Raw genomic sequence first — 27,643 nt, 5'->3', positions numbered from 1 at the left:
AATTGCAAATGTGTAAGTCTGCACGGTGTATATTGTATACGATTTCCCACGGGAAAACAGATAAATAGAATATTGTAATTGTAAACATTTAACAATAGTAATAAAAAAAAAGGAGTAGACTGTCGTGATTGTCGAACAGAATTTTATTTCCGTGTTGGCGACGGCGCGTCCCGATCACCGCCGACCGATGACGACGGCGGAGTATCCGTAATGTGTACGTTGCGAGTTTGCGACATGCAGGTGCAGCTGCTGGTGCCCGGCCGGTCGTTACCGTAGCGGAAATATCAAAACGTTCCGTCCCAATCGGTCCGTCTATTTAGCATCGGTCGAAACTTCCGAAAACCTTCGAGACGGCTATCATCACTACGAGTGTCGCGATTTTGTGCGTGCGTACACATATTATTATCGCAATCCATTAACCATTATGTATATGTAGATTTGTTATTATTATTTTTTTCTCTGGTTATTGTTTTCCCGTTGATTATTAATTATCGTTCAATCGTTTTCGGGTCCCGCCCTGTGATCGAGCGCGCACCACCGTCGAGTGTCGACGCGACAACGCTACACGAACTACCGTCGCAGCAGCAGGTGCGAAGGATTTGGAGTTTCGACACAACAACACATTAGTACTACTATTATTATTATTATTATCATCATCATCAACAGCGCGACCTGCCTACATACGTTACTCCTTATTTAGAACTGGCCATTTGAAGGCCTAAAGTTTCCTTATATTTTTTTCTCCGTTTGTTTACAATAAATTCCACTGTGAGTGTTGTGAAGTCACTGCTGTTATTTATGTCACAGTGGTCTTTCGGCCCCCCAACCGTCATCAACTAGTTACAATTGTTGTCGGTACAACAACACTGAATAACCCACGTAAGTATTATCTAGTTTTAATTATTTCTAACTACTTATTATTCCGTAATTAATTTAACCTATTGATATTTTATTAGTAGCAATATATATATATATATACTTAGTATGAAAGTAACCTAAACATTTCAATTAGATATATCTATTGAACAGTAAAGCCATATAGTTATAATGGTAGATATAGTACAAGTTGATAAGAAAATATTATTTATTTAGTTCAAGTCCCAATTACTTGGGTAGATGTGTAGATTTTTCCTTGAACTTTTGATGTTTTCAATGCTAATTAGAATATAATTACCGTGTTAAGTTAGAAAACACTACATAAATGTTCATCTTAATGATTAGTTATAACTAATAAATTATAATAATAACTAATAATAAAATAATTGATGTATTACTAATACATTTTTTTAGTACATTACCATTATATAAATTTGATTCTTTAAAAAAATTTAAATTAATATATTTTTAAGTACTTTCTAGTTCTGTATTACACCACTGGAAACCTAAAAAATAAATGATAGAAAAGACCTAAATTAAAATTGTATTAAATATTTATAAAAACAAAGCTTAAAAATGTACTGAAATCTAATAAAGATGGGTGTTTGCCATTTGGTGTGCTTGTTATAACACAAAATATATTAATTTGTAATTGTTATGTTAACTTTATATTGATTTTAAATCATTCATTAATATTATTAAAATAAAGTTTCATAATTTTTAATTTGGGTATATCTGTATACTTTTATAGTGTACATAGTACCAAGTAGCGTAATGTTATTTATACAATATTCTAAAGTAGCAATGAGCATTGATTTTTAAATATTTTATCAAGGCTTTAAGGATTGGTAGGTAAATACTGTTAATATACTATTTTATTTGTTTTTTACAATTCTCAATAGAAGTTAAAGATGTATTTATTATTTAATTTAAATATCTAAATTCTAGGTATAATACATATAAGTTATTTTTAAAAGATAGTATTCAAAATATGATGCGTATATATTTTTAAATAATTGAATTATGTTTATAATAATTCATGTACTTTTTCATTACTTAATCAATATCAGTTTTAAATTAAATAGGCATATGGTTTTTTGTTTATTATTTGAGCATTTTGAGTATTTTACATTAACCATTTGATAAGTGACAATAATACATACTAAGAACTATACAAATTGAAAAAAAAACTAATATCTTGATCAATGATGAACATACTTCTTTGTCATTTTTATTACCATATTTGTATTGTGCTAAATAATTATATTTAATACATAAATTGATTTACAAGATAAAATTATTGATATTAGACATATGGAATGCCTTGTTCTTATTTCACTAAATATAAGCTTTTTGGCCAACATAATAGACTAATAAAGAAAAAAGCAGGTTCTCACTCTCACAAAAGATTCTAAGCGATAAAGAAACAATTAAATAATATTTAATCACGAGTGAAAAAGATGTAATAATATTGCAGTTAAAAATGGTATTGGTTGTGTTTGCTAACTAATTTTTTTTATACATACATTTTATATTACTGAATAAAATCCTTTAAAACCAAAAATATATAAAAGAGTTTATAATATTTATTCCAAATTATATTATGTAGACATATCTATTAATTCTTTATTAGTGTTGTACGTTATGTAAATGTAATATGTATACTAAAATTAACATTTTTAAAATTATTTTTTACCTGACAAAAAAAGATAGATATATAGTTCACTTTTTCATTCAAATATTCAAATATTGAAAATAAATTAATGTTCATTATAATATTTTTGATAACTTCATGTTCATGAGCTTAAATTAATTACTGGGTATTTTTAATTTTTAATTTCATATCTTAACAAATATTCCATGAAATTGTTGAAGAGTATATCAATAGATACTATAAAAAAGATCAAAAACAAATGGTTACTAAAGCTTGAACATTGTTAGAGTTACATATATTTTGTGTGCTCTTGATTTATACAAGACCAAGTTAAAACAAACCCATTTTAACTGATTAAAAACAACAATTTAAAATGCATATTTCTGTCAATTTTGGAAAAAATTGTAAATTCATTTATATTTTCTTTCTAAAGACTTTTGTAAAGTAACAAAAAACAAATTTTAACACTATAACAAACATTTTTGATAGAGCTATTTTTTTTTTTTGTTATAGCTGCTACACTAAAATCTTAATATTTAAATCCAATTAATTTTTCATTACATTTATTGAATATTATTGTTTATAATAAAAATAATATATAATATACTTATTAATAATTAATATGCATATTTTATTAATTTTAACTTTTTTAATTTCCAAACCTTAATAATTATAAAATATACATATATTGTGTTTATAAATTGTAAAAACAAAATATTTTTAAATGTTATAACTTCTAATTTAAAAACAATTTTATATTTAGTCCAACACATTACTTATGCTGTAATTATTTATTATTTTATTATGTTTATTAGATTAATTGTATTTTGTTTATTTCAGATTATGATATACTATACTGGAATGCATGATTTATGTTTATTTCTGAAAAAACAAGTAATAAATAACAAATATCATAGTAATATATCAAGTTGATAATGAGCACTTGACACAATGGAGAATTTATCACCATTGAATCAACCTAGTAAGCTAATTCGACCACCAACATTAAAACGTGGTCGATCTGGTGATTCACAAGGTGGCAAAGTAAGTCATACAATTTTTAAATAATATTTGCAATACAAGGCCATTATTGTTTGATTAAACTGCATATCTCAAAAATATTAACATATTTCAAAATAGTAGTTCATTAGTTATAAATATTTAAAATTTTAAAATAGTAGTAAACTTTTTATATTTGGTTTAATACTCTTGTTAAATTCCATTTCACTTATCTTTAGTTTAACTACTATATAATAATAATAACCTACTTTTTCAAAATTTAATTTTTGATTATCAACATTTTGAAAAACATTTTGTTTCAAAGATTTAAATTAAAAATGTAAAAATGTAAGTTATTATTCAATAAAATAAAACAAAAATATCCCAAAAATGTTGCCTTACAATGATCTAAACATGTATATTAAAAATGTTTTACTTTTTTAGATAATGAATGTTTTCTTTAAAAAAAAATCATCCAGGTTCAAGGTTAGAATGTGTTTTAAATAAGTAGTTTTGTTTAAAACATTTATCCATAAAAACATGAAACTGTATCATAATTTTTTTCTATGTAATACACGTTTTGTATGTAGTTTACGGTATATACAACCAATCTATCATCATATAATTTACAAGCAATTTTTACTTTTATTAATCCTTTTGGTTAGATTTTAAGTTAAATTTGTTCTTAAACTACTGCATACTATTTATATATAACAAATTTTAAATGAATAAAACATATGTTTTTTAATTCATTATTTAGAAAAGATCTGTTTTTTTCCAACCCTATCTAGTACTATGAAAAGAGTTTAATACTAATAATTTATAAACATTAATAAAATAATAAATAAATATTTATATTAATTTTTAGATTAAACTTGAAAGGGTTATTGGGTTGACTGTGTCAACAAACTCATCATTAGATGTTGATAAGAATACTGGAACCATTGCTTATCCAGCTGGGTAAGTTATAATTAAAGTTTTTGCTTAAGTATTTAACAATTATTAAAACTTTGAGGAACACTAATACTGCTAATAAAATTGTAGATTTTACTTAAATTTTAAAAACTGTTTTATAGTCATATTACTCATATTGAATACTTTTTTGAGACGTAATACCTTTCTGCCAAAAGGGTACTTTTCTATTTTCTACTGATACTCATTTCCACCAAATGAGATGTTGATCATGCATCTACCAAAAAACTTCTTATTTCTATTGTTTTTGTTGAAAGCAATAATAATATATCTATATATCAGTGTTAAAATCTTGAATTAGTTGGATACTTATAAATATAATGATATATTGTGAAAATTATAACTTACAACTAAAAAAAAATATTTTAACTAATAAAATATTTATTTAATTAATTAATGTATGTATGTATATATATATATATATACTTTGTTCATAATAAGAAAGAATCTCGGTATTCAACTTCTGACTTGTGTGCAAGTATATAATATACTTGGCTTCACTGCATAGTAGGCATATGTATAGTAAACTTGATGGGGGTGACAAACGAGAGCATTGCCTGACTGCCATCAAAAAGACTGGTCACCACTGAGGTTTCTTCTTATTGTAAACAGAGCATATATATACAGGTAAAAAGAACCCAATTATTAATAATGTATGTATAATTTAAAATATAAAAACAATTCATATTTAGTATAAATAAGTACAAACAATAATTAATAAAACTATAAAACAATATAATATAAGTAGCTTAAAAAATGTTCTTAGCATAAATATTGAAAGATTTTATGAAATTAAAATCAATAAAATATACATAATATACATACCTGGAAATACTGTATATGATTTAAAAAAAAATAAAACTACATATTACCTATGACTAATAGGCATGATCACATTTTTCTGGTATGCACAATGTACATTCTGTTCAGACCTAGCCTTTTACTCTGTTCTCAAATTCTCATTAGGTATATTATCAACACTAAATCATATTTTAAAAATTAATTTTTATTTTTAAGAAAATTGTATTGTATTTTTATTCATCTTATAAAAACTATTATTTACTTTTAAAATGTTTTTATTTTCTATATTATGTTGTATTTGATCAATCTATGATTTATTATTATTATTATTATTTTATTAAAATTTATAATACACTGTTTTTAATAGTATCTAGTATTTTTAATAAACTTACTACATTATTGCTTTTAATAGTATAGGCATTATTTTGGTGGAAATGTGGTCAATATTTAATTTGGTAAAAAAGGGAAGGTATACTTTTGGTAGAAATGGGTATAAGGCTGCACTTCTTTTTAGTATAGTGAACACCACAAAGTTAAATTATTTATTGTATTGTGTGTGTGTGCTATATTTTGCTTTAAAGTTAATAAAATCATTTCTTTCCCGTAAGTATGTGTTCCACTTAATTCTTGAGCTGTAATAGTTTGAACATTGAAAGCTAATAAAAACAACAAAAAAACATTGTTTTGATAACAGTTTTAGTTGTTTGTTTAAATTAGAATGTTAAAATTATGAGTTAAAGTTAGCTACTAAATTTCAATCAAGCAATTTAATATAATTCAGTTGTTTATTACAATTATTTTCTGTTCTGTCTAAATATATATATAGTGTCAAAATTATTTTATTTATTTAAAATGTGGGTACTGTACTTAAGTTATATATTTATATTTATAATATATTGCAATTACAATTATTTTTAGATGTACTGTGGTATTCCACAATCCAGTTTTGGGTACCGAAACACATTTGTCTAACATCTGTAGAAAGTCAATAACATGTTTAACATTTTCATCTGATGGAAGATATCTTGGTACTGGAGAATGCGGTCATCAGTCAAATGTTAGGGTTTGGGACATGGCAGATTTTACCCAAATAGCTGAATTCCCAGGTCATAAATATGGAATAAATTGTGTGGTGAGTTTTAAATTTGATCCAAACCCACTTATTTTATAAAATAAATGTTATTATCATTTTTAAATAATTTTTTATTTGTAGGCTTTTTCTCCAAACCAAAAATATTTAGTTTCTGTAGGATCACAGCATGACATGATTGTGAATGTTTGGGAATGGAAATTAAATTTAAAATATGCATCCAACAAAGTGTCTGCTAAAATTAAAGCTATTGCCTTCTCCGATAATGGTAACTTTATAACAATCGGCAATAGACATGTAAAATTTTGGTACTTACAGTCTTCTAGATCAGTTACAGTAAGTTAAAGGTTCTGTAATTATTTTGTTATAAATTATAATTTTACCATTATTTCTAATAATTTTAGTACAAAGAACCAGTACCATTAATGGGTCGGTCAGCCATTTTAGGAGAACAACGAAATAATGATTTTATTGATGTTTGTTGTGGACATGGTGAACTAAAAGATTACACCTATGCAATAACAAAATCTGGATTATTGTGTGAATTTAATAATCGTAGATTATTAGATAGATGGGTCGAATTAAAAGTAATTATAAATTATCTTAATGTACTTGCAGTTATTATTTTATTTTATTATTTTTTAGACTACTAGTGCCAACTGTATGGCCATAGGTAATCAGTTTATCTTCGTTGGATGTGCTGAAGGTATTGTAAGGTGTTTCAATCCAGGAACTCTTCAATTTGTAACTACCTTACCACGAACTCATTATTTGGGTGTCGATGTAGCTCAAGGACATGATATTAGGTAATAATTTTAACAAATAAATTATTATTTCTTACTCTAAGATCATCTTAATTATTTAGTCATATGGCCAATATACCACCAAATGCGAAGTATCCTGATGCTATAGCACTTGCTTATGATGAAACTAATATGAAGGTCACCTGTGTTTACAATGATCACAGTTTATATGTATGGGATGTGAAAGATATTAAAAGGGTATGTGTAATATCTTATTGTTCTTTTTCATATCTAATATATTATGTTTTCAATTAGGTGGGAAAATCCAATTCCTTTCTATTTCATTCGGCGTGTATTTGGGGAGTAGAGATGTATCCTGCATTAGACCTTGATTTACAAATTCCAAAAAATTCATTTATAACATGCTCAAGTGATGATACCATTAGAGTTTGGAACCTAGACAGAATAGAATATGATAGAAAATCTCTTTATCAAAAAAATATTTACAGTAATGTAAGCACAAATAATACATTAAATTTTATTGATATATTTAATTGTTAACTTTCCTCGTTTTAGGAACTTCTTAAAATAATTTACATCGATCCAGAACTAAATTTTATTAAGAATACAGAGTTAAACTTAGTTGATAAAAATGACTCATCGTCATACGATGGCAGGAATGGTGTTCGAGCAATACGAATTAGTCCTGATGGTGTGCATCTTGCATCTGGTGATCGATCTGGTAACATAAGGTAATAATATAAAATTAGAAATTCTATTAACTTTATGAAAATCTTATAATTTTTTATAATCTTTGCCATTATATGTTTCTATTATTAAGTTTATAGGGTGATACCAAAAGGGCACTCTCCTGTCTTGATTCACTTTTTCTCATTCTATCATAATTACTTATTGTATTATAATATTTACATAAACTACCTACAAATTGTAAATTTACTGTTTTGATTAATAAAATATAATAGGTTCCTGGTTTCAGTAAACATACATTCAATATCCAAGAGATATTTTTCTATATATTAATATTAAAACAAAGTTCTAACTTAAAATTTTTGCTTCATATGGTATAAATATTTTATAAACATGTGACATGAGTTTTAATTTTTGTAAATTGAATAGGGTTCATGATTTGAAGACTTTACGACAAGTTTGTTTAATTGAAGCCCATGATGCTGAGGTGTTGTATTTAGATTATACTAAGTACAATGATAAGATCAAGTTATTTGCTTCAGCTTCAAGAGATAGATTGATACATGTATTTAATGTGAATAAAGTAAGTAATTAAGTATTCTTTATTAAAACAATTGTTATTTTAAATAAGTCTAATTAAAAAACAAATGTATATTATTTTCAGGGATATGATTTTACACAAACATTAGATGATCATTCATCATCAATAACAGCTGTTCGGTTTATAAATTCTCACAATAAACTTCAAATGGTTTCTTGTGGAGCAGACAAATCAATTATATTTCGAAATTATAATGAGGTTAATTTAAAATTGATTATTGCGTACATCATACTGTTTTAATAAATGTAATATGAGTTTATTATTTGCTTATTCTAGTCAGGTGATAAGAACCAAGATAGTTTTGTACATGATCATTATGTATCAGGAAAAACCACATTTTATGATATGGAAGTAGACCCTAAACAGAAACATATTATGACTGCATGTCAAGATCGTAATATTAGAGTATACAATACAACATCTGGAAAACACACAAAAACATTTAAAGGATCTGTTGGAGATGAAGGTTCACTTATCAAAGTAATCATATTATATTTATTTCTTTAACTGAAAATAATGTATAATTGATGTATAATTTTTACTGAGCAGGTAGTATTAGATAGAAGTGGATCATTCATAGCTACTAGTTGTACTGACAAGACATTGTGTGTGTATGATTTTGTCGCAGGAGAATGTTTGGCTACTATGTATGGACATTCAGAACTAGTTACTGGATTAAGGTTTACTAATGATAGTAAACATTTAATATCAGCTAGTGGAGATGGTTGCATATTTGTTTGGCGAATGCCATCTGACATGATTAAACATGCTAATTCTAATAAGAAACAAATAACTAAAATTGAAAGGTATTATATTTTGATGTATTAAATCATGTTTATGATAATTATATGCATTGTAAATACACTTTAAAATTAATCTGCTATCTAATTTTTAAAAAAAAATTGCATTCTAAGTTTCAATAAAATATCTTTGATACTAAAATTCTATTGAGTTAATTATTAATCTGAGATACAAATTAACTATAACATTTTAACAATGTATTATGTACATTTTAGACCTGTTCCGGTGTCAATTATTGAAAATGAAAGTATGTCATTTACACATAAAATAGTTGAAGAAAATGAAACAAATACATTTAGTATTCCTGCGTAAGTGATAATTTTTAGCTTAATGTAAAAAGTGCTAAGTGTTTAATAATTTTTATATAATAGAGATGGCCAATTACCATTATGGGCCAAAAACCAGGTCTCTGATGATATTCCAACAAATACACTGTTAAATACTTCTCAAAATCAAATAAACGCCCCCAAAGGACAATGGGCTCAGCGAGCAACTAGTTCATCAGAACCCAGTAGTATTTTGCAACTACCTATTAATAAAGATGACTCTGATTGTTTTAAAGATGATAGTTCTGTAGATAGTGGTACTGAAACTAGCAGATCAATTTATCCCGAAAGTCAAAAAGAGTCATTAATAGTACCAAAGAAGGTAAATTAATTATATTAAGTTTTTAATATGTTTATAGTAATCAATGTATTTTAATTTGACTTTTATTCTTTTAGACAATGCGTATGCCACCGGTATTTGTTCCACATGATTTTGAGGAAAATACTTTAACTCATGTGAGTATTCAAAAAAAATATTGTAATGGAATATATTTTAGGGTTTTTGTATTACTTTTTTTAATAATATTCATTATTAAATATAACTTAATATATATTTTTACAATATTATAATAAATTATTAATGCAATTATATAGTTAACATCTGAAAAAACAAATTCACAAACTATCTCGGATATTCAGCGTATTCGTAATTTAACTGATGACAGTTCATTAGGCAGCTTTAAAAATGAGGTAATTATGAGTTTTATTAAAATGTAAATTAAAGAAAATTAATGAGTATTAAAACAATTTTAGGAATTAGAAAGTAATGATCATGATGGTGATATTGAAGATTCTGAAGGTGAATGGATTGGTAATGAAAAAATTAAAAATACTGTTTTGTATTACCCATCAAATAACGATGATCTTGTCAAGTAAGTTCTTAAATAATTTATCTTTATGGCTGATAACATATAAAAAATAATATTTATTTTTATTTAGTGATTATACGATTACAAAATTAGATTCTGATGCTCTTAGAATGTCTCAAAGAAAATCAAAAGCTATTAAACAAAAAGATCGTTTATTATCATCTGGGCTCACTGATTTATCTAGTCATTCAATGTCTGGTAGTCAAGGAAGTGATGAAGATGATGATGATACTTCAACTCCAAGTGTTGATCACTCAGACAAAAATTTAACAATATTTTCAACTAGGTAAGCAAATTAAAATTTTACTTTTAAATATTATTATTTTGTTGATTATTTATTTGTTTTAGTACTGAAAGATTAGACATGATTGAAAAACGAGAACAATTCTTAAAGAATACTTTTGAATCACTTGGAGGAACTGAAACCGATTTTCAAGACAACAAATATCATTTCCCAAGTAAGTTTTAGCTAAAATTATTTAAATAATTCTTTCTGTTATTAACTAATCTGTCAAACTTTTAGGTAAAAGAAGTATATCTTCACAGTACAAAGGAAATAATAATGGTTCTACAATACAACAGAATTCAAACATTGAATCTCAAAGTAAAAGAGAAGAACTTCAGCAAAGAATTGAAGAAACTCGAAGAACTTTACAAAACGTATATACCTAAGATTCTTTTGTAACTATAAAATATCCTAAGAACTGCTGTTATAATTAATTATTTTATTTTAGTTGGGAGCTCATTCCAATTTAAAAGCTAGTCAAAGTATATGTGATTTAAGTAGAAATTATGGAAAATCTCCATCGAAATTACCAGTTCGTAACCATTTATCAGGTATGTAATGTTATTGATTAAGAATTGTGTTTTTATTTTTAAATTATTTTCTATCCATACATATCTTATGTCGATTGTACTGACTATCTTATACTTTTTACTCTGCAACTCTGCAGTTCTTAATTCAATGATCGATTTACAGTAATTATTCTTAATTCTATTTTATTGTTCTCTTAATAGCATCTCTTGTACCCATATTCTTTCTTTAAATTTAAATTTTTTTTTAAACTCTTAATTCTTGAATGTTATAAATATTTAAATAATAATAATATACTCAAAATATTAATTAAAAAATGTAAGTTATTTTGAAATTAACTTCATGGTAAATTTAAATTTGGTTTCAGAAATTGTATTGGAGCACTAAGTTAGTTAATACAATTGGTAAAAGATTGATACTTAATAAAAATATAAAATAAATAATATTAAGTGATTTTTTTGATTTGTATGTAACTAATCACACGGTGTACATGTTTGTGTATTTTTGAAATTGTAATATATTTATTATTACCTATATTTCACTTTAAAATTAAAATATCTCTAAAAACTTATGAGATTCCCAAGAAAATATTCTTACCTTGAAGTATGATAATTGGCCAATAAAAATGCTCTAGTATTATAACTGACAACACAAAATGTGTTTTGCTGAGCATGGTGCTTGGGTAGTATGTTGTTTACTGTTAGTTTGTTGACGTAGAATACTATCCACCGGTAAACAGTAAATTGTTACACACCAGAAAATTTTCTATGCATATCTCTGTTATATTCTTCTTCTTCCTTAGTTTAATGGTCCCTGTAGGACCTGAGCTGCCATAAGCAATTCTCTCCATCTTTCCATGTCCAATGCCAGGTCAACTGTCATATTTCTTCCCAGCATCTTGATGTCTTTCTCTACCGCATCTTTCCACCTCGTTCGTGGTCTGCCTATTGGTCTTTTTTTTTGTATGTTCTCCGTTAATACTTTTTTTATTATGTCATTATCAGCTCTCCATACATGTCCAATATCTTTGTTATATTATATGATTTATTTTTTATTTAATTTTACTATGGTAAAGTATTTATGACTTGAATCATTAAGATAAACAACATTAATGGTTGTATAATACTGTAACACCCATTATGATAACTGGTTTATCCACTAAGGCAACAATAACTTACTATTTCTGATAGGATAACAATTTACAATATAACACTTTAAAATACTTAACAATGATTATGATCATTCATCAACAACTCATTTAGTAAATTGTAGCTTAATAAATTGTAATTATAAATAAATTTTACACTGTTTTTGATGAATGGCATTTTATGGTAAATAAAATACTACACGTGTATACTGTACAATACTCTTAGTGCAAATTCGTTGTAAACCTAAAATTTATTTACTATAGATCATTATATCACTAACTTTCATTTCATTTATGTTCCTATTATTAGTTGATAAACAAACAAACGGAGGTGGAACTATACGCAGAGTATGTTCTTTGATAGATTTGTCTACAAGTACACCAATAAAAGATTGCCAACCATATAATGCATTTAATGGAGGTGGTAAGTGATTTATAACTAGTATTATTTTATGATGTTATTTGTCAAAGCTAATGAATTTATATTTTGTTGATATTAGGTTCAGATAATTCAAAAACAAATTCTAAAAGTTTTTCAAAGAAAACAGGTATCAGTAATATGCATAGAAGTAGTTCTGTCAGTGTATTGGACCAGGTATATTAATTTAACATGTTATGTTCTATAACAAATATATGAGAATATTAAATATAACATTATAGAGTGATTCTGAGAGCGATGCCAGTCAATCTACTACTGGTGGAAAGAAAAACACAACAGCTGTACGAGTCATGAGACCAACAATATCGTCACAAAATAAAATTATCACGAATAAATCAAATCTTTTACGTCGAAGAAGCACAACTTCTTCACAATCTACAAGTAAAAAAGTATCCTATGACTATATTAAAACATTTTTTAATCTTTAATTTATTTTTAGCTGCTCTAAATATTATTGGACATAATGAAGATTCTAGTTCAGAAGAATTTTTCACATCTTTACATAATAATAAAACAAATCAAACCATGCATTCCAGAATAAATCCTATTGTACCTAGGTAAACAATCCCTTTATTTCATTTCAAATGAAAAATGTAAATTTAATTTCTATTTTTTTTTTAATATTTACAGTCGTAACAATTCTTCATTAACTAGAAGTGTGAGTGAAATGAATTTAAAGAGTCCGTCAAGTAAACCATTTGAAAAGTCTAGAAATCGTAGTAATGATTTAACTATGAAAACAAAAAACAGCGGAACAATAGGCCAACAAAAAAACTTAAAGAGTACATTTTTAAATACTATATATTTTCATGAAATTATACTTACTGAATTTTTAGATTATTTATCTTTGATGGCTGATCAACTGTTTCAAACTACTGACAAAATTTTGGAACATACAAATTGTGTCAATGTCAGTGATAGACGTATAACGAAAGCAGATGTTACTGATGTAATGATAAAACTAGAACAAATTGTCAACAGTGGCGGTATGTTTGGTCATCAAAATTCAAGAGTAGCACTCAACAGTACTCAACAATATTTAGATGTTCTTATTGATTTGATAAAAAAACGTTTATCACTTGAAGTCATTTAAATCACCAATTATAAAATATTTGCAAACTTTAATCTCTTGTTTGCTATACTAAAGTTTTAATATCTTTTAAAAAAACGGCCATCTAATAACTAACATTATATTGTCATACGTAATAATTTTAACGATAATTAAATTGTTAGGTGTATAAATGCTCATTTGAGGATATGTATTATTATGCAAGAATATTAATTGAATTATTTTGAAATGAAACAATGGCTCTCTAAGTTTTCTTATTGTTTTTGTTTCATTTTTTTGTTTAAATGATGGAATGATAGACCATTAATATTTTAATATATCATTAAATAACTTAACAATATATTAGGTCATTTAAAAAAAGTTAGTCTTTATTTTTCTTCGGAAATATTGGAACGTTTTACCAAAGAAAAACATAGAAATGATTTTTCCCATTTTATTATTGTTTGACTAGTTTTATTAGCTCGAGTTCCTGATTGTTCTTTATCTATATCAGTCGGTATTTGTGATTTACACGGGGTTTTGAATACTTTTTTTTGTAGATAACATGTTCTTTTAATTGTTTACATCAAAGTCCATCAGTGTAAATGGTTAGATGTCATCCGAACTAGCTATGATCAAACTGTGCAACATATATTTTTATAATATCATAGTTAATAAACCTAACCTTGTGGGAACTAATAGACTAATTTATATAATCCGTCCAAATTCATATATATATATGATGTGTCTCTATCGAAGGTTTACTAATTTATAGTTGTTTAGTGATGACACTTACATTACCCTCACCAATCTTCATGGACACTATGTGTAATGAATTATAATCCTGTAATAATTTATTTTATTCTAGAATAATTGTATTGTTGTTAAATAGTTTAGTTAAGTCGAAACTGTACGTTTATTTTTAAAATTATATTCTTGTCTTGTTAACCTTTTTTTCTTTTGTTATTTAGATAATTATATTAGTTTAATAATTTTATGTTTCTTTTCCAATTCTAAACGTATTAATTCTAAATGTATTACAGACTACAGTATTACAATATATGTGCCTTTTATTACAGTATATTACTAGTCATGTTAAGTAATAAGGTTTAGTTAAGATAATTAATGCAATACATGCAAGTACTTAACCTTCCATTTATGTATTAGTTATTGTTAATGGTGAAAAAATAATGAGAAATTGGATATATTTTGTTTATTGAAGTATTCCATATTTTATATAAAAAAAATATTTAATTATTATTATATATAGATATATTTTACTAAATCCGTCCAAATCTTTGAATAAGATTTTCCAAAAGACGCTCATTATTTTTATTGCATCTTGACTGACCTTATTAGTTATAATCAACGAGTATTTATGATATTTATTTATTAATTATTGTGAAATAGATTGTCTAAATATATACATTATTATTATATTGGTTATAAACGTTATTATATAAATTCTATTAATCTTTTGTGTATTCATTTTATTTTTCTTAATGACTTGTTTTATACTCGTATCCCTTTATTCTTTAATAAGCACACATAATTATTGTGTTTTGTGGAAGTAGAAAAATACTAAAATGTTTCATATTATGTTTAAATAACTGCAGTTTACAGAATTTTTATTTGATTATATTACAAGATTTAGTAATTTCAAATATGTCTAAATTTTATTTAAATTATGATTGATTATTTACAATGTTGAAAACTGGTTTCTTTTATATTTGATAATTTCCAAATACTACCTATATTATAAGAAAGTGTTATTATCATATACAAAAGATTAATAATAATTGTTGTTAACAAAAAAAAAAAAGATATATATTTTATATACAGTAACAACTAACCGTGATATGAATAAAAAGACTATTAATAAAAAAAAAACATAATATGTGTTATTTCTTAGGTATTTTATATAATAAGTAAATGTATGTTATTATTGTAATACAAGAAAAATACTTAATGTACTAAAACTCTAAATAAAACTGTAATGCACCTCAGATTGAGTGTATTGTATTTTTTTTTTTTTATGTCAAAATGACCTAGAAATTTGTAATGTCTGGTCTTGAAACTCAATACTTGTATTGAAATTCACTGTATGTGTGAAATAAAATAAATAAATTTTGAAAAAAAAAATTAATTAGATAGGTTGTTAGATGGATAAATTAAGTTTTGAAAAGATACTTGTTATATTAAAATATCACGGTAAAATACTTACAATTCATGTATTATAATTATAAATTTTCTATTTTCATATGGGTACATTTGAAGTTAAAAGTTCAATTAAATAGCACAATTCAAGTATTTCTCGTTATACCATATGCTACTTAAATTTTGTATGAATAAATATTAAATTTGCTAATCAAATTTAAAAAAAAAAAAATAGTATTACTATTATTATTATAATATTTTTAGCTGGTTAGCAGTGAATAGATAAATGTTAAAAACATATGTATTAATTGATCATAACTCGCAAGTCTAAATAATTTATTATAATTTTAATTTATTATGATTCACTCATCTAATAAAATTTCCATTAATTGTTTTCAACAATTATGACTTTTTACATTTGTTATTCCAAACAAAGTAAAAATCAAATCCAAAATGAATCCATAGGATTTAAATAAATCTATTGATAAATGATTTACTCGAAAAATAGAGTTTTTTGTGTTAAGTAGGTGCTTATGTACTATTATATATTTATATATGACATAGGTACTATTGAAGCAGTTATTATTACACTACACAGAACACAATAAACCTATAATTATTATTACATGTGAATAGTGTTTTTTATACTAATCTTTAGGTACTTGAAAATGAACACCTTCAGTAAATATCTTTATTTAATTAATACTTTTGAACAATATTACAAAAGACAAGCTCTATGTTATTACTGAATTAGCGCGCAAGTAGTTCTGAAATAAACCAGTTCTACCTACTTGATATTTATCTTAAAATATTTCTTTTAACAACTCTCACTCTGTATCCGATTTCGATACCTTTTTTTTTTTTTAAACGAGTGGCTAATTTTTTACACAGCGTATTTCTTAAATGAACTTTGATTTTTAAAATTCAATTTTTTATAAAAATAAGAATTGAATTGAATATATTTTTATATTTTTCATGTACTTACAGCGATTTTTAATGTGACCACAAGTCAGGTAAGGCAGGTAATAAAAAATGTTTAAAAAGTATATAAGGTACCGCTGAAGGGGTTTATCGATTACCGGAATTGTGAAATAAAATTGCTAGAAAAACATTATTCCCACACAGGGACACAGCATAGGTATTTTAACGAAAGCTTTTGATTATTAGTGGCGTAACTATGGGCAGGGGGCCATTGGCTGTATCAATTTAATATAAAAATGATCTGTTATTGTTAATTGTTGATTATGTTTTATTTTTTTAGTATTTTCGGTTTGCCCACCCTCAATTTAGAATCCTGCCTACGCCACTGTTGAATATATAAAACACGAATACAACATAATAATTTTTAGTTACAAATCTAGGTATATTATTTGTGAATTTGTGATTAATAATGCCATATTAAATATTGAATATTGTATAGCATTTAGGTATGCGAGTTCAACAATTATCAAAAATTAAGTTTGATTAACTATCAAAAAATCCTAATAATTGATTAGGTACCTTGTACCTATATCAACAAGTCCAAGCTATATAATACATTATATGTTGAAAATAATATCGTTGAATACTATTTAATTTAATATTATTTCTTATAATATAATTTAAAAACTTAAGTCACAAGCCCGGTTAAAGATAATTTTGGGCCTGGGGCCAAATAATTTTAGGGGCCCATAACCACAATCAAAATATTGGTGACCCACAAATAAAAATATTTCAGACAAAAAAAAATTATATTTATAAATTTATTTCTTACTTTTTTAAATACAAAAATAAAAATGTTATTTGAATAAATAATTGTACATGTATCTTTTGATATACGAAATATACTACTATTATTATATCCAAATATTTCTGATTTAATAAAAAAAAAAAATGTACTATTCACCAGGGGCCCACTATTGTTTGATATCCGTTGTGGGCCCAGGCCACCGGGGGGGGGGAGGCTACCTTAATCCGGACTGACCTAAGACACAGATTTTAATTTATCGCGAAGACTTCTATAGATACCGGACTTTACCACATTTTTGATTTTAATTTCTCCGGCGATTTAACATGATAGTTTATTAATTTCTACGTTTTCAACGTAATGTTTTGATGATTTAGTTGAATAAAATCAAACATGCGGGCGAGTCCGTAATCTCGAGTAGATCTAATGAAAAAATATTCAAATCAGTTTACACAATTGTCATCTCTCTTTGCAGTTTGCACTATAATAATAAAACAATCAATCGATTCATCGGCAGTATAGAACGCGTCTAAACGGCCGTGTCGAACGTGTGTGTCGGATGGAGACTGAAAAACGCGCAGCATGGTGGGGGGACGTGTTGGTTAGTCGCAGTAGTGGCGGGTCGCCAGATCTGTACTAGTTGTGCCGTATTTATTTTTCGTTTTTTATAGAAGCGAATCGATTTTTTTGGTCGGCAACCTGTCGCCCGTCAGGACGTCATTGCGAGGTAATCCTAATATTAGGATCATAGGTAGGCCCGTCCCGTCGTAGTGTCGCCCACGAATGTCCAAGCGCCGGCGGCGGTGCCGCGGTAGGGGAACGAACAAACGAACAATCAATCTGTGAGCAGCGACGACAGATTTGACGAATGACAAGGAAAAAAAAAATAAGCAAAACGACGTTGTCGATAACGAACAATAGCCGATAAGCGGCGACAGCCGACAAGTGGCAATCAGACATCAGCTGCTGCTGCGGTCGGAACGCGCGCGCGGTCTCCGTCGGAACGTTATCTGCTCGTTTCGCAGTATGAGTAGAAGAGAGGAAAAAAAATAACGACGACGGAACAAAACAAAAACAATGCACCGCCGTCCGCCGCCGCCGCCGCCGCTGCCTGTTACTCAAGGGCGCATTTGATAACAATGCGAAATCGTCTGCGTTTCTCTCGCACGGTTCCGTCGTCGGCGAATCACACGGTGCCAGTCGGAGAATCGTTTGCCGCTGTCCAGACACACGACAGTCGCCACCGACGGCCATCGCGAGGTGCAAACTGAAGTGCCCGAGAGGACCGCCGCACCGGAGACGGACACGCGCGCGCGTGTGTTACCGGTTGCCGCCGCAGCGACAGCGACAGAAACGACGGCAACAGCACCGACAGCAGCAACAGACTCACGGCGCTCGTGTGGTGGTCGCGAACTCCACCGCCGCCACACCCGTCCGACCGTGTGATATCCGGTCGCACGTCGTTCGTACAACTTGACCTGACCCACTCGCGGTGTTGTACGGCACGCGCGTCCACTGCGCACGACGTCCGATCGCCACTCGTACCGTTCGCACGGAACCGTTTGTGGACCACGTCCATCTATTTGACGTCCATCGGTCCACAAGCCGACAGGGAAACGCACTGCCAAAACACAAGGAATATGCCTTCGGTATGGGATCCAAAGGTGTGTAGTACTTTCTCGCTAACCACTACTGCTTCGCTTACTAACGAGTCAAGTTTTTAATGCTAGTCGAAACGAGTACATCGACAGTCATTAATGGTTTGTGTCGGGTAATGTTGTGGAGTACAAACGCAATGTTGCTTTACCGAGCCATAGTCGAACACAATCACGTCATCTATATAGTGATAGGTAGTCATAATATTATAACATATTATTATGTTCAAAAACTGGGAAAGTTAAGTTGTTTTTTTCAACCAGTTAAGTTACTTTAAAATGAAAACTGATTAAGTTACGAGTTAGTTATTTTACAGTTAAAAATGTAAATTCAAAAACCGATTTGCTTAATAAGTATTAAATTTTAATAGGTAATAAATAATAATAAGGTCCTAACAATGTTTATACCCACAGTCGTGGTTTAAAAGCTTCACACGCATGTGTTGTCTTAGTCTCGTACATCATAGCAAAAACAGTTTTACGTGGGCAAATTAAGCAACCAAATTTTCACATTAGAAAGAGAAAATTTTAGACTGTTTAATATTCTTTTTATTTTTTCGATATTAGAACTACAAAAGTTTTCAAGTTTGAAACTTAAAAATAATTGATTTTGAAATAATAAGAACTTTTTTTGTATTAGTGATATCAGAAAATTAAAAATGATATTGTACAGCCAATATTCTCCATTTTATAGTGTGAAAATTTGATTGTTCAACTTGGACTAGTGGTTCTTGCCTGGTTTTTACTATGTCGTATGTGTATGTTTGTAAGACAGAGACAACACATGTGGGCAAAATGTGTCTTCTTAAACCATGCATTATAAGAAATATAATAAATTGATATTTGTATCTAGGTATTTTCACAAAATATAAAATATAAATTATTTTATTAATTCATCTAGTCAGTACTGACAGTTTTACGGAACATTAAAATTTTTGCAGTTATAATAAAACTATAAAAATAACTAGTTACTTTTTTTGTTTAATATTTTAAATTAGATTACTTTAACCATTGAATTCAATTTGTTAAGTTAGATAGCTACTTTAAGAAAAAACTTTCTTACTAGTTAGTTCTTAGTTTTGTAATATTATTTATTATCGATTACCTAAAGTAGCTCTTAAATAATATTTATTTATTTAAGGAAAGTATGTACTGGAGATTTACAAGTCATACTCATTTTGATATTTTATTTTTTTCGGCATTATATTATAATAAACCAAGAAATAGTATGTATGGTAAAATATATGTGTATTATAATTTAGCTAATTGTGTATAATTTATTATTAACATATATTTTATACACATAGTATATATATAAAGTTTTCGTTTTATAATTGAATATCTATAATCTATATCTAATAATTTAATTATTAACCTTTGTAATTTACCTCGCCTTGTATAACTACATTCAGACATATGTGCAGAGATTATGACTGGTAACAAATGTAAGATGACCAAGACGAGAGTTTAATTTTACAAAGGAATAATATATAATAAAGATTATGATGATGGTCACTTACGCTAGTCATAGTCTATAATGAAGGCCATCATTACAATAGGTCTCAAGTTTTGATCTCTTTTTGATGTGTTGTGTTGTTGGTAAATCTAATAATTTTAAGAGTTGTCAAAATGTCCACGATAGTTTGAATGCGGATTTTACATATTTTTAAGTATAAAGCATAAATCAAACACAATTTTAATATCATTGTAATATTGAAATAACTTAATACCTACCTTAGTATTCAATAATACAAGTGCTCCAAGAATTGATCCCATAATAGTCACAAATCTGAGTATTTTTGTTTCTAAATTTTGTGTTGATTATTTAATTTGAATTTTAATTGATGGGCATAAATTATGTTGTACCAGAGATCTAATTAAGTATCTGTACAGAACATATTTAGTTGTTTACTTTTTAAATGTACGGTCACTGCCAGGTGTTTATATGAGCTACATTTATCAAAACGTAATCAATTTATTATTTAATTTTTGTTAAATAAAATAAATAAAACAATTAAATTAATTTTAAATATAGTTTAGTTATGAGTAACATATTGTTTGCATATAAAAATAATGTTATTATTCTGACTATTATTTACTAGAACAGTAGCGCAACTAGAATTCAAATCTTGGGGGTGTTACAATATTATGAATTGTTTACAAAATTGCGGTGGGCTCCGCCCCTTCACCCCCCCACTCCAACTTAACATAATACCAGTATTTAGATTATACTATTATTATATTCACAGTATCATTATTGGAAAAAAAAATAACACAATTCATTTTTTTATTATAGTATTTGATTATTTTAATTATATTACATTCTAAAGTGTCAAACATCATTTTCTATCAATATTTGCAAATGTGATTAATATTCCTTCAGAAACTATGTCATTAGCTAGGTCTCTCGCAATATTTATGTTACTTAAATTACTAATTAGTAAAGCGCTGCAGTCTTGCTGAACATGCTGCTTCGCAGCCAATTTTTTAACTACCTCATGGAGGAAAAATTTTGTTCGCATGTCACAGAACATGACAGGTATGGTTAATGCAACTTGCATTAACTTGTATAAATTTGGAAATAATTTTTTATTTTTACGTCATCTATACTGTTTTTAAACAGTTCTTTGATACAAGCATTTCTGTTTTTAAGCACTGTGTTTGAATTTATTATGTCCAGAAATCATAGAATATTTTTTATCTTTCTATAAAAACTAATAATTTTATTATGTAAGGTACTTAATAACTTATCTAATATGCACCTCATAATGCTGAATAAAATATTAACTATTTTCATAATCCATGTTCACAAATGATCATTGATCATTCATTTGATGGCTTTTGCAATCTGAAAATTTTCATTTGAAAACCTAAACTTTAAATTATTAAAAATTGTTTTTTATGGTTAAACAATTAACAAATCTAACACACGATGCCACTATAATTGTGATAAATGATAATATAATATTCATTTTATCATTGACTTTATTAACTTGTTAACATTTTATTAATCAGTATGTAAAATCAGAAAAAAATAAATAAATGATAATACAATCTTAAAAAATAAAACTACATTGTTAAATTATAGATATTTGAAATCACAAAGACGTGGAACTTGGGGTGCTTCGGCACTCCCTAGCACCTCCGTAGTTGCGCCACTGTACTAGAATCAAACACTTGTTTTTAAAATCAACAATCTTTGTATTCTATTTATTATAGTTTCTTATTTTTTATAAATATTTAAAAATTACAAGTACAAAAAAAGTGTTCTCAACAACTGTCATAAAAAAGAGATTAAAACCAAAAATAATAAGTATAAAACTATGATAAAAAATTTCAATGTTATTTAAGTTTTGATGGCTTTAGATTTGTATATTATTCATTTTATTCTTTAATAATTGTCTCTGTGACTGTTGTAATTTCCTAGTAAGCAATTATAAAATATTAATCAATTTATGAGTCAATAAACTTACTTTTTTTTACAGATTGTAAAGTTGAAAATATAATTAGTCTACAATATATTAAGAATTATTTTATTCATTTATAAAACCATGTTAGGTATAATTCTATTTTTTGTTTACAGACCACTGTCAATGGCCAAAAAATGAATCCAATGTCCAGATATCACCAGGTCGCCAATTGCGCTCACATGTTTTTCAATTATGTCCAAATTGTAATCAACCAATTCAATGTAAGACTGGGCAGCAAAATGTTTGTGTGTGTTTGTCTTCAACCCCAACTACATCCAGTGATCCTTCTTTTGCTAACCAATCAAAAAAAAGAAACAGAAAATCTTTGCAATTACCAGCCACGTGTAAACGTCAGCTGTTTGATTTATGTTACGAACAGCCCGAAAGTACGGTGAGTGTAACCGATTCCCAAAAATCAACAGTGGCGGCTGAGAGCACTGAAAGTGGCGAGAGCTCAAGTACTTCTGTACAACAGTCACAACAACAACAGCAACTGGGAGCCAATCAGATGTTGAGAGGTCGACACATATGTCAAGTCTGTTTTAAGTCGTTTACAAGTCCATGTAAATTGACACAACATTCTTATTCACATACTGGTGAAAAACCATTTGTGTGCAAACACTGTTCAAAAGCATTTTCATCAAAATTCAAACTAGTTCGTCATGTATTAATACATTCTGACCAACGTCAATATCATTGTACAATTTGTGATCGAACTTTTCACAGGAAAGACCATTTAAAAAATCATGCCAAAGTACATAATCCCATTAAACGGACTTTACAATGTGATCGCCCTGGTTGCTCAAAAGAGTACAGTTCAGTGCTTAGTTATCGTAAACACATAGCTGTACATTCTGTAGAAGAAGGATTCCTTGACTGTAAGATTTGTAGTAAAGTATTTGAATCTAAAGATGAGCTCATGTACCATTTGAAAATACATTCAGGATCACGAGTAATAAAGACTCCAGCTGATAAAAAATATCGATGCAACTTTTGCGACCGTAGTTTTTACACTGGTAAAGATGTTCGGCGACATATGGTTGTGCATACTGGTCTGCGAGATTTCCTATGTCAATTTTGCCCCCAAAGATTTGGTCGCAAAGATCATCTTACTCGGCATATAAAAAAGAGTCATAATATAAATGCGAGTAAGAAATCCAAACCAAAAAAACCAACTGAACTGTATAAAAGTAAATCAGTTGAAGCTATTTATCTTGAAACATGTGGTCAGCCATATAAATTAGAAAGGAAAGTAGCAGAAACAGTAACTAGTGGAGATTTCATAAAACAAGAGAATTCATCTACAATGTCAGGAATAGAAATGTTCCATTCTTCTAATATAACTAGTTTTAATTATAGTGAAAATAGTAATGAGACAGTTATTCAAACTGTTGGATCATCCAGTGAAGTAAATTTACCAGTTTTAAGCTATGAACCTCAGCCGTCATATCCAGTTGATGAACTAAAAGTATTTGATACAACCTTGACCAACCAGCTAGCCGATAATTACGAAGAATCAACCAACCCTGAAATGCCTGGATTATCTCAATTAATTACTATGATACCATCTTCAACCCTAACTAATATCGAGCCTAATCTTTCAGTACTAACAAGTCACGAACCAACTATTTTGCCTACTCAACATGTAGTTGGGCATGAACCAACACAACTTCAAGTTGGTGAATACCTAACGTCTTCATCAGAAATATTGTCTGCTCTTTTACGACAAACTTCTGAAACAGGTACTACACCATTGCCAGGGTTCAATCAAGTTTTTCATCAACAACAGTAATAGTTCCATTAAAAAAACATTATGTGTATAATATATATATATATACATATTTTAATATTTATCTAGTCAGTCATCCATAGTAGTTCATTTACCTTTTCAGATTATATATTTATTTTAGGTATAAAAACCTTATTAAAGATTAATTATTTTTGACTTAATATAAAAAATTACTATTGCGCTTTACTGACTTACTACAGTAAAATAATATATTTATATATATTTTTTTTTACATTTATATTATATATTATTACACTATATATATAATATTCCTTCATGTCAGACATTTTTGTAGATTAAATAATACCACTTGTCATTTGTTATTACTGTTACACCCAATACGTAGTGCAAAGTCAAAAAATATATATTATATATAATCTAGTCTTCAAACAATGCATACTATGTTAGCGTTATGTTTCAATAGTTTCAGCGTGTTATATTTTTTCAAAGAATTGTTAAAATTATTTTATTACATTTCTATCTATCTCTATATATATATATGAATATTTAAATGGTTTGTTAAATAATTTTATGTTTTATTTATCTTTAGTCTATGATGTTTATTATAAATTACGAATATAAGATTAAGATTGCCGTTGTCAATATTATACCAAACCATCTTCTGAAAAAGAATGGCCCGGCCAATAAACCATTTTAGTTTTTTAAATATCGCTTTTATGGGCATGTTATTATTATTTATTTAAATTTTTTTGGGTTAATAATATTAAAAAGGAAATACTTTATTTTTGTTTTCAAATCATAAATTTGATTTTATATTTTGTATGTATGTTATAATGGGGACCAAAACCAGTACTCATAAGTTCCTAGTGCTACACATCTAATTGTTGTAAATAACATATAAATAGTAGTGGTATAATTGTATGTTATTGCACAATGCTAAAATAAACTTGTTACAACAATAACTGTAAGTGTTTGTAAACATACAGAATATATAAACGTGTATTTTTTTTATGTATTAATAGTGTACCTGCTATATATTAATTAAGAAAGAACCATAAGATTATAATTTTTAATTTAAATTGTATATTCCGTTTGCTAATATAATATAGCCACATATTTTCTTGCCTTGTAAAAAGATCTAAATCTTGTGATTGATGTAAGAGCTTCAAATATTTATTTTTTACTATTTTGTCTGATAATTTTATACCAAGTTTTTATAAATTTGATACAAAAATAACAATCTAATTTTATACTATGTATTATAAATCTGTTATGTTATTGAAACTTGTCTACAGATTATTTGACATTTAAAAATTAATTTGGTATTGCTATGAAAGAAATGACCTGTAATTTTGAGCTGTGTCAAATTTTTTAATTAATTCCATGTGTTCATTAACGCTTATAAAACAATATATAAATCATTATTTATAATATTAATGTTTACCTAACCTTTATGTTGTTCATAAGAGTACAACCGTTACCGTTGTTACCAAAACTATTTTTATATGTCTACAAATATAATTTTTATGTGTGTTTAATAATAGTAGTTGGTTAAGAATATAATTCTCTAATATTTTTCTATGTTTTATTTGTTATTAGTTATTACTTACAAGTTGTGGTAAATCATAGTTTATACATTTTTAAGGCAGTGTTTTTTTTAAATATGTTTTATACTGATAGATGTGTCTTTTTGTTTTCAATCATGATTCATGAGTTGTGTCTGTATAACAATAATTAATTATATTAAAGGTTGCTTATTAAAACACATTTATTGTTAATTGTTTCAGTATTTCTGTTCACAAAATATTTTGATTTTTCATTTAAACATTTGTATTCAAGTCTTAATTTTATAAATAGGTACTTACATTGCAATTGTATATATTGCAACATTTTTACAAAAATTGGCTGAAATTATTACCTAATAATGTTGTACTTTTATGTTGTTGAATTAGAAATAACAGTTATTCATTTTTTAAATACATAAAAGACATGTACCTTATTTTATATATTAATTTGTGTGTAAGGTATATTTTATTAATAAAATATTATAATTTGTTTTTTTTTTTGTAAACTTAAGGAAAGCAATTCTGTGATATTATTGTTACAATAGTTAAGTACAAATATTATAATTTGTTATGTTTTATGGTTAACAGCTTTGGTTAGAGTTTGATGGTTCATTTATTATTATTTTATCATTATTTTATCAATATGTATTTTGATTTTATTTATATACACATATATACTTCTATTTTTTGTAAATATAAACAGAAATTGGTTATACATTTTATTATTCACTAGAAACTCGTGCAATTCAATAAATACTTTCATGTCCATTGTAGAAAATTTAGTTTAATAATTCCAATAACGTTGTTGCCTTTTACCTCATTTAAAATTTTATAAATATATTTAAATATATCTTTATGATTAATAATTTTTAATTTATATTTTTTATGAATCTAGTTACTAACTATTACTTTTCTTAATGTTACTAAAAAATGTGAAATATAGCAGTGGCACAATCCAATGAAAAAACTAAAAATGTGGCAGCCCCTTAGTTTTACAGTTGAAATAAATTATGAGGATATTAATTTCAAAACTGATATTTGGGGAAAAATAGTTTGGTAAAAGCTTCACTTTATATAATATATGGTAATATAATAAATATAACAATTAGGTAAAATTAATTCAACTTATCATGCCTACTTATTATTGTTCATTATTGTTTTTATTATTAAACTATTAGTTAAATAATTAAATTACTATAATAGCAATAAAATATACTCAGACTGACATACCATCTTTGCTTAAAATTGTATTTTATAACAATGATTTATCATTAAATTCAAATTTAACACATACATTACAGGCTACAGCTAGTGACTTACTTATCGCCACTGACATAATTGGGGTGTTTTAAATGTTGCACTTGAAACATCGAACAATTTTCAAGCTTGTAAGGTCTGTACCCTCCTCCACATGAGTCATTGAATATTGTTT

At 27.1% G+C, this 27,643-nt stretch overlaps 2 protein-coding genes across 2 annotated transcripts; both read left to right on the top strand.

Moving 5' to 3' along the window:
* The first annotated feature begins 248 nt into the window (after window positions 1–248).
* Window positions 249–15,896, top strand: LOC132924334 (mitogen-activated protein kinase-binding protein 1). Its single transcript, XM_060988567.1, has 29 exons — window positions 249–879; window positions 3,371–3,574; window positions 4,398–4,489; window positions 6,221–6,434; window positions 6,516–6,728; window positions 6,797–6,979; window positions 7,038–7,198; window positions 7,258–7,393; window positions 7,451–7,648; window positions 7,712–7,887; window positions 8,273–8,426; window positions 8,508–8,642; window positions 8,721–8,924; window positions 8,994–9,250; window positions 9,461–9,553; window positions 9,617–9,893; window positions 9,968–10,027; window positions 10,166–10,261; window positions 10,325–10,443; window positions 10,511–10,726; window positions 10,789–10,898; window positions 10,964–11,100; window positions 11,175–11,277; window positions 12,712–12,825; window positions 12,902–12,996; window positions 13,062–13,221; window positions 13,280–13,397; window positions 13,471–13,622; window positions 13,677–15,896. Exons 2-29 carry the CDS (start codon window positions 3,482–3,484, stop codon window positions 13,931–13,933), a joined length of 4,323 nt encoding a protein of 1,440 aa, XP_060844550.1. The 5' UTR covers window positions 249–879; window positions 3,371–3,481; the 3' UTR covers window positions 13,934–15,896.
* Window positions 15,897–18,400: 2,504 nt separating this feature from the next.
* LOC132926311 (zinc finger and BTB domain-containing protein 24-like) lies at window positions 18,401–25,608 on the top strand. The gene is made up of 2 exons (XM_060990657.1): window positions 18,401–19,435; window positions 23,010–25,608. Exons 1-2 carry the CDS (start codon window positions 19,423–19,425, stop codon window positions 24,686–24,688), a joined length of 1,692 nt encoding a protein of 563 aa, XP_060846640.1. The 5' UTR covers window positions 18,401–19,422; the 3' UTR covers window positions 24,689–25,608.
* The last annotated feature ends 2,035 nt before the right edge of the window (window positions 25,609–27,643 follow it).

Source organism: Rhopalosiphum padi, chromosome 3 (assembly GCF_020882245.1).
Source record: "Rhopalosiphum padi isolate XX-2018 chromosome 3, ASM2088224v1, whole genome shotgun sequence".
Lineage (NCBI taxonomy): Eukaryota > Metazoa > Arthropoda > Insecta > Hemiptera > Aphididae > Rhopalosiphum > Rhopalosiphum padi.
The sequence above is the reverse complement of the archived record's forward strand: the minus strand, read 5'-3'. Positions and strand labels throughout refer to the sequence as shown.

Bases quoted from the DNA above. Each gene is read 5' to 3' on its own strand.
- LOC132924334 (XM_060988567.1), top strand. From the start codon at position 3,482: ATGGAGAATTTATCACCATTGAATCAACCTAGTAAGCTAATTCGACCA. The intron at 3,575-4,397 runs GTAAGTCATACA...ATTAATTTTTAG, and splicing joins GTGATTCACAAGGTGGCAAA to ATTAAACTTGAAAGGGTTAT. The intron at 7,888-8,272 runs GTAATAATATAA...TAAATTGAATAG, and splicing joins GATCGATCTGGTAACATAAG to GGTTCATGATTTGAAGACTT.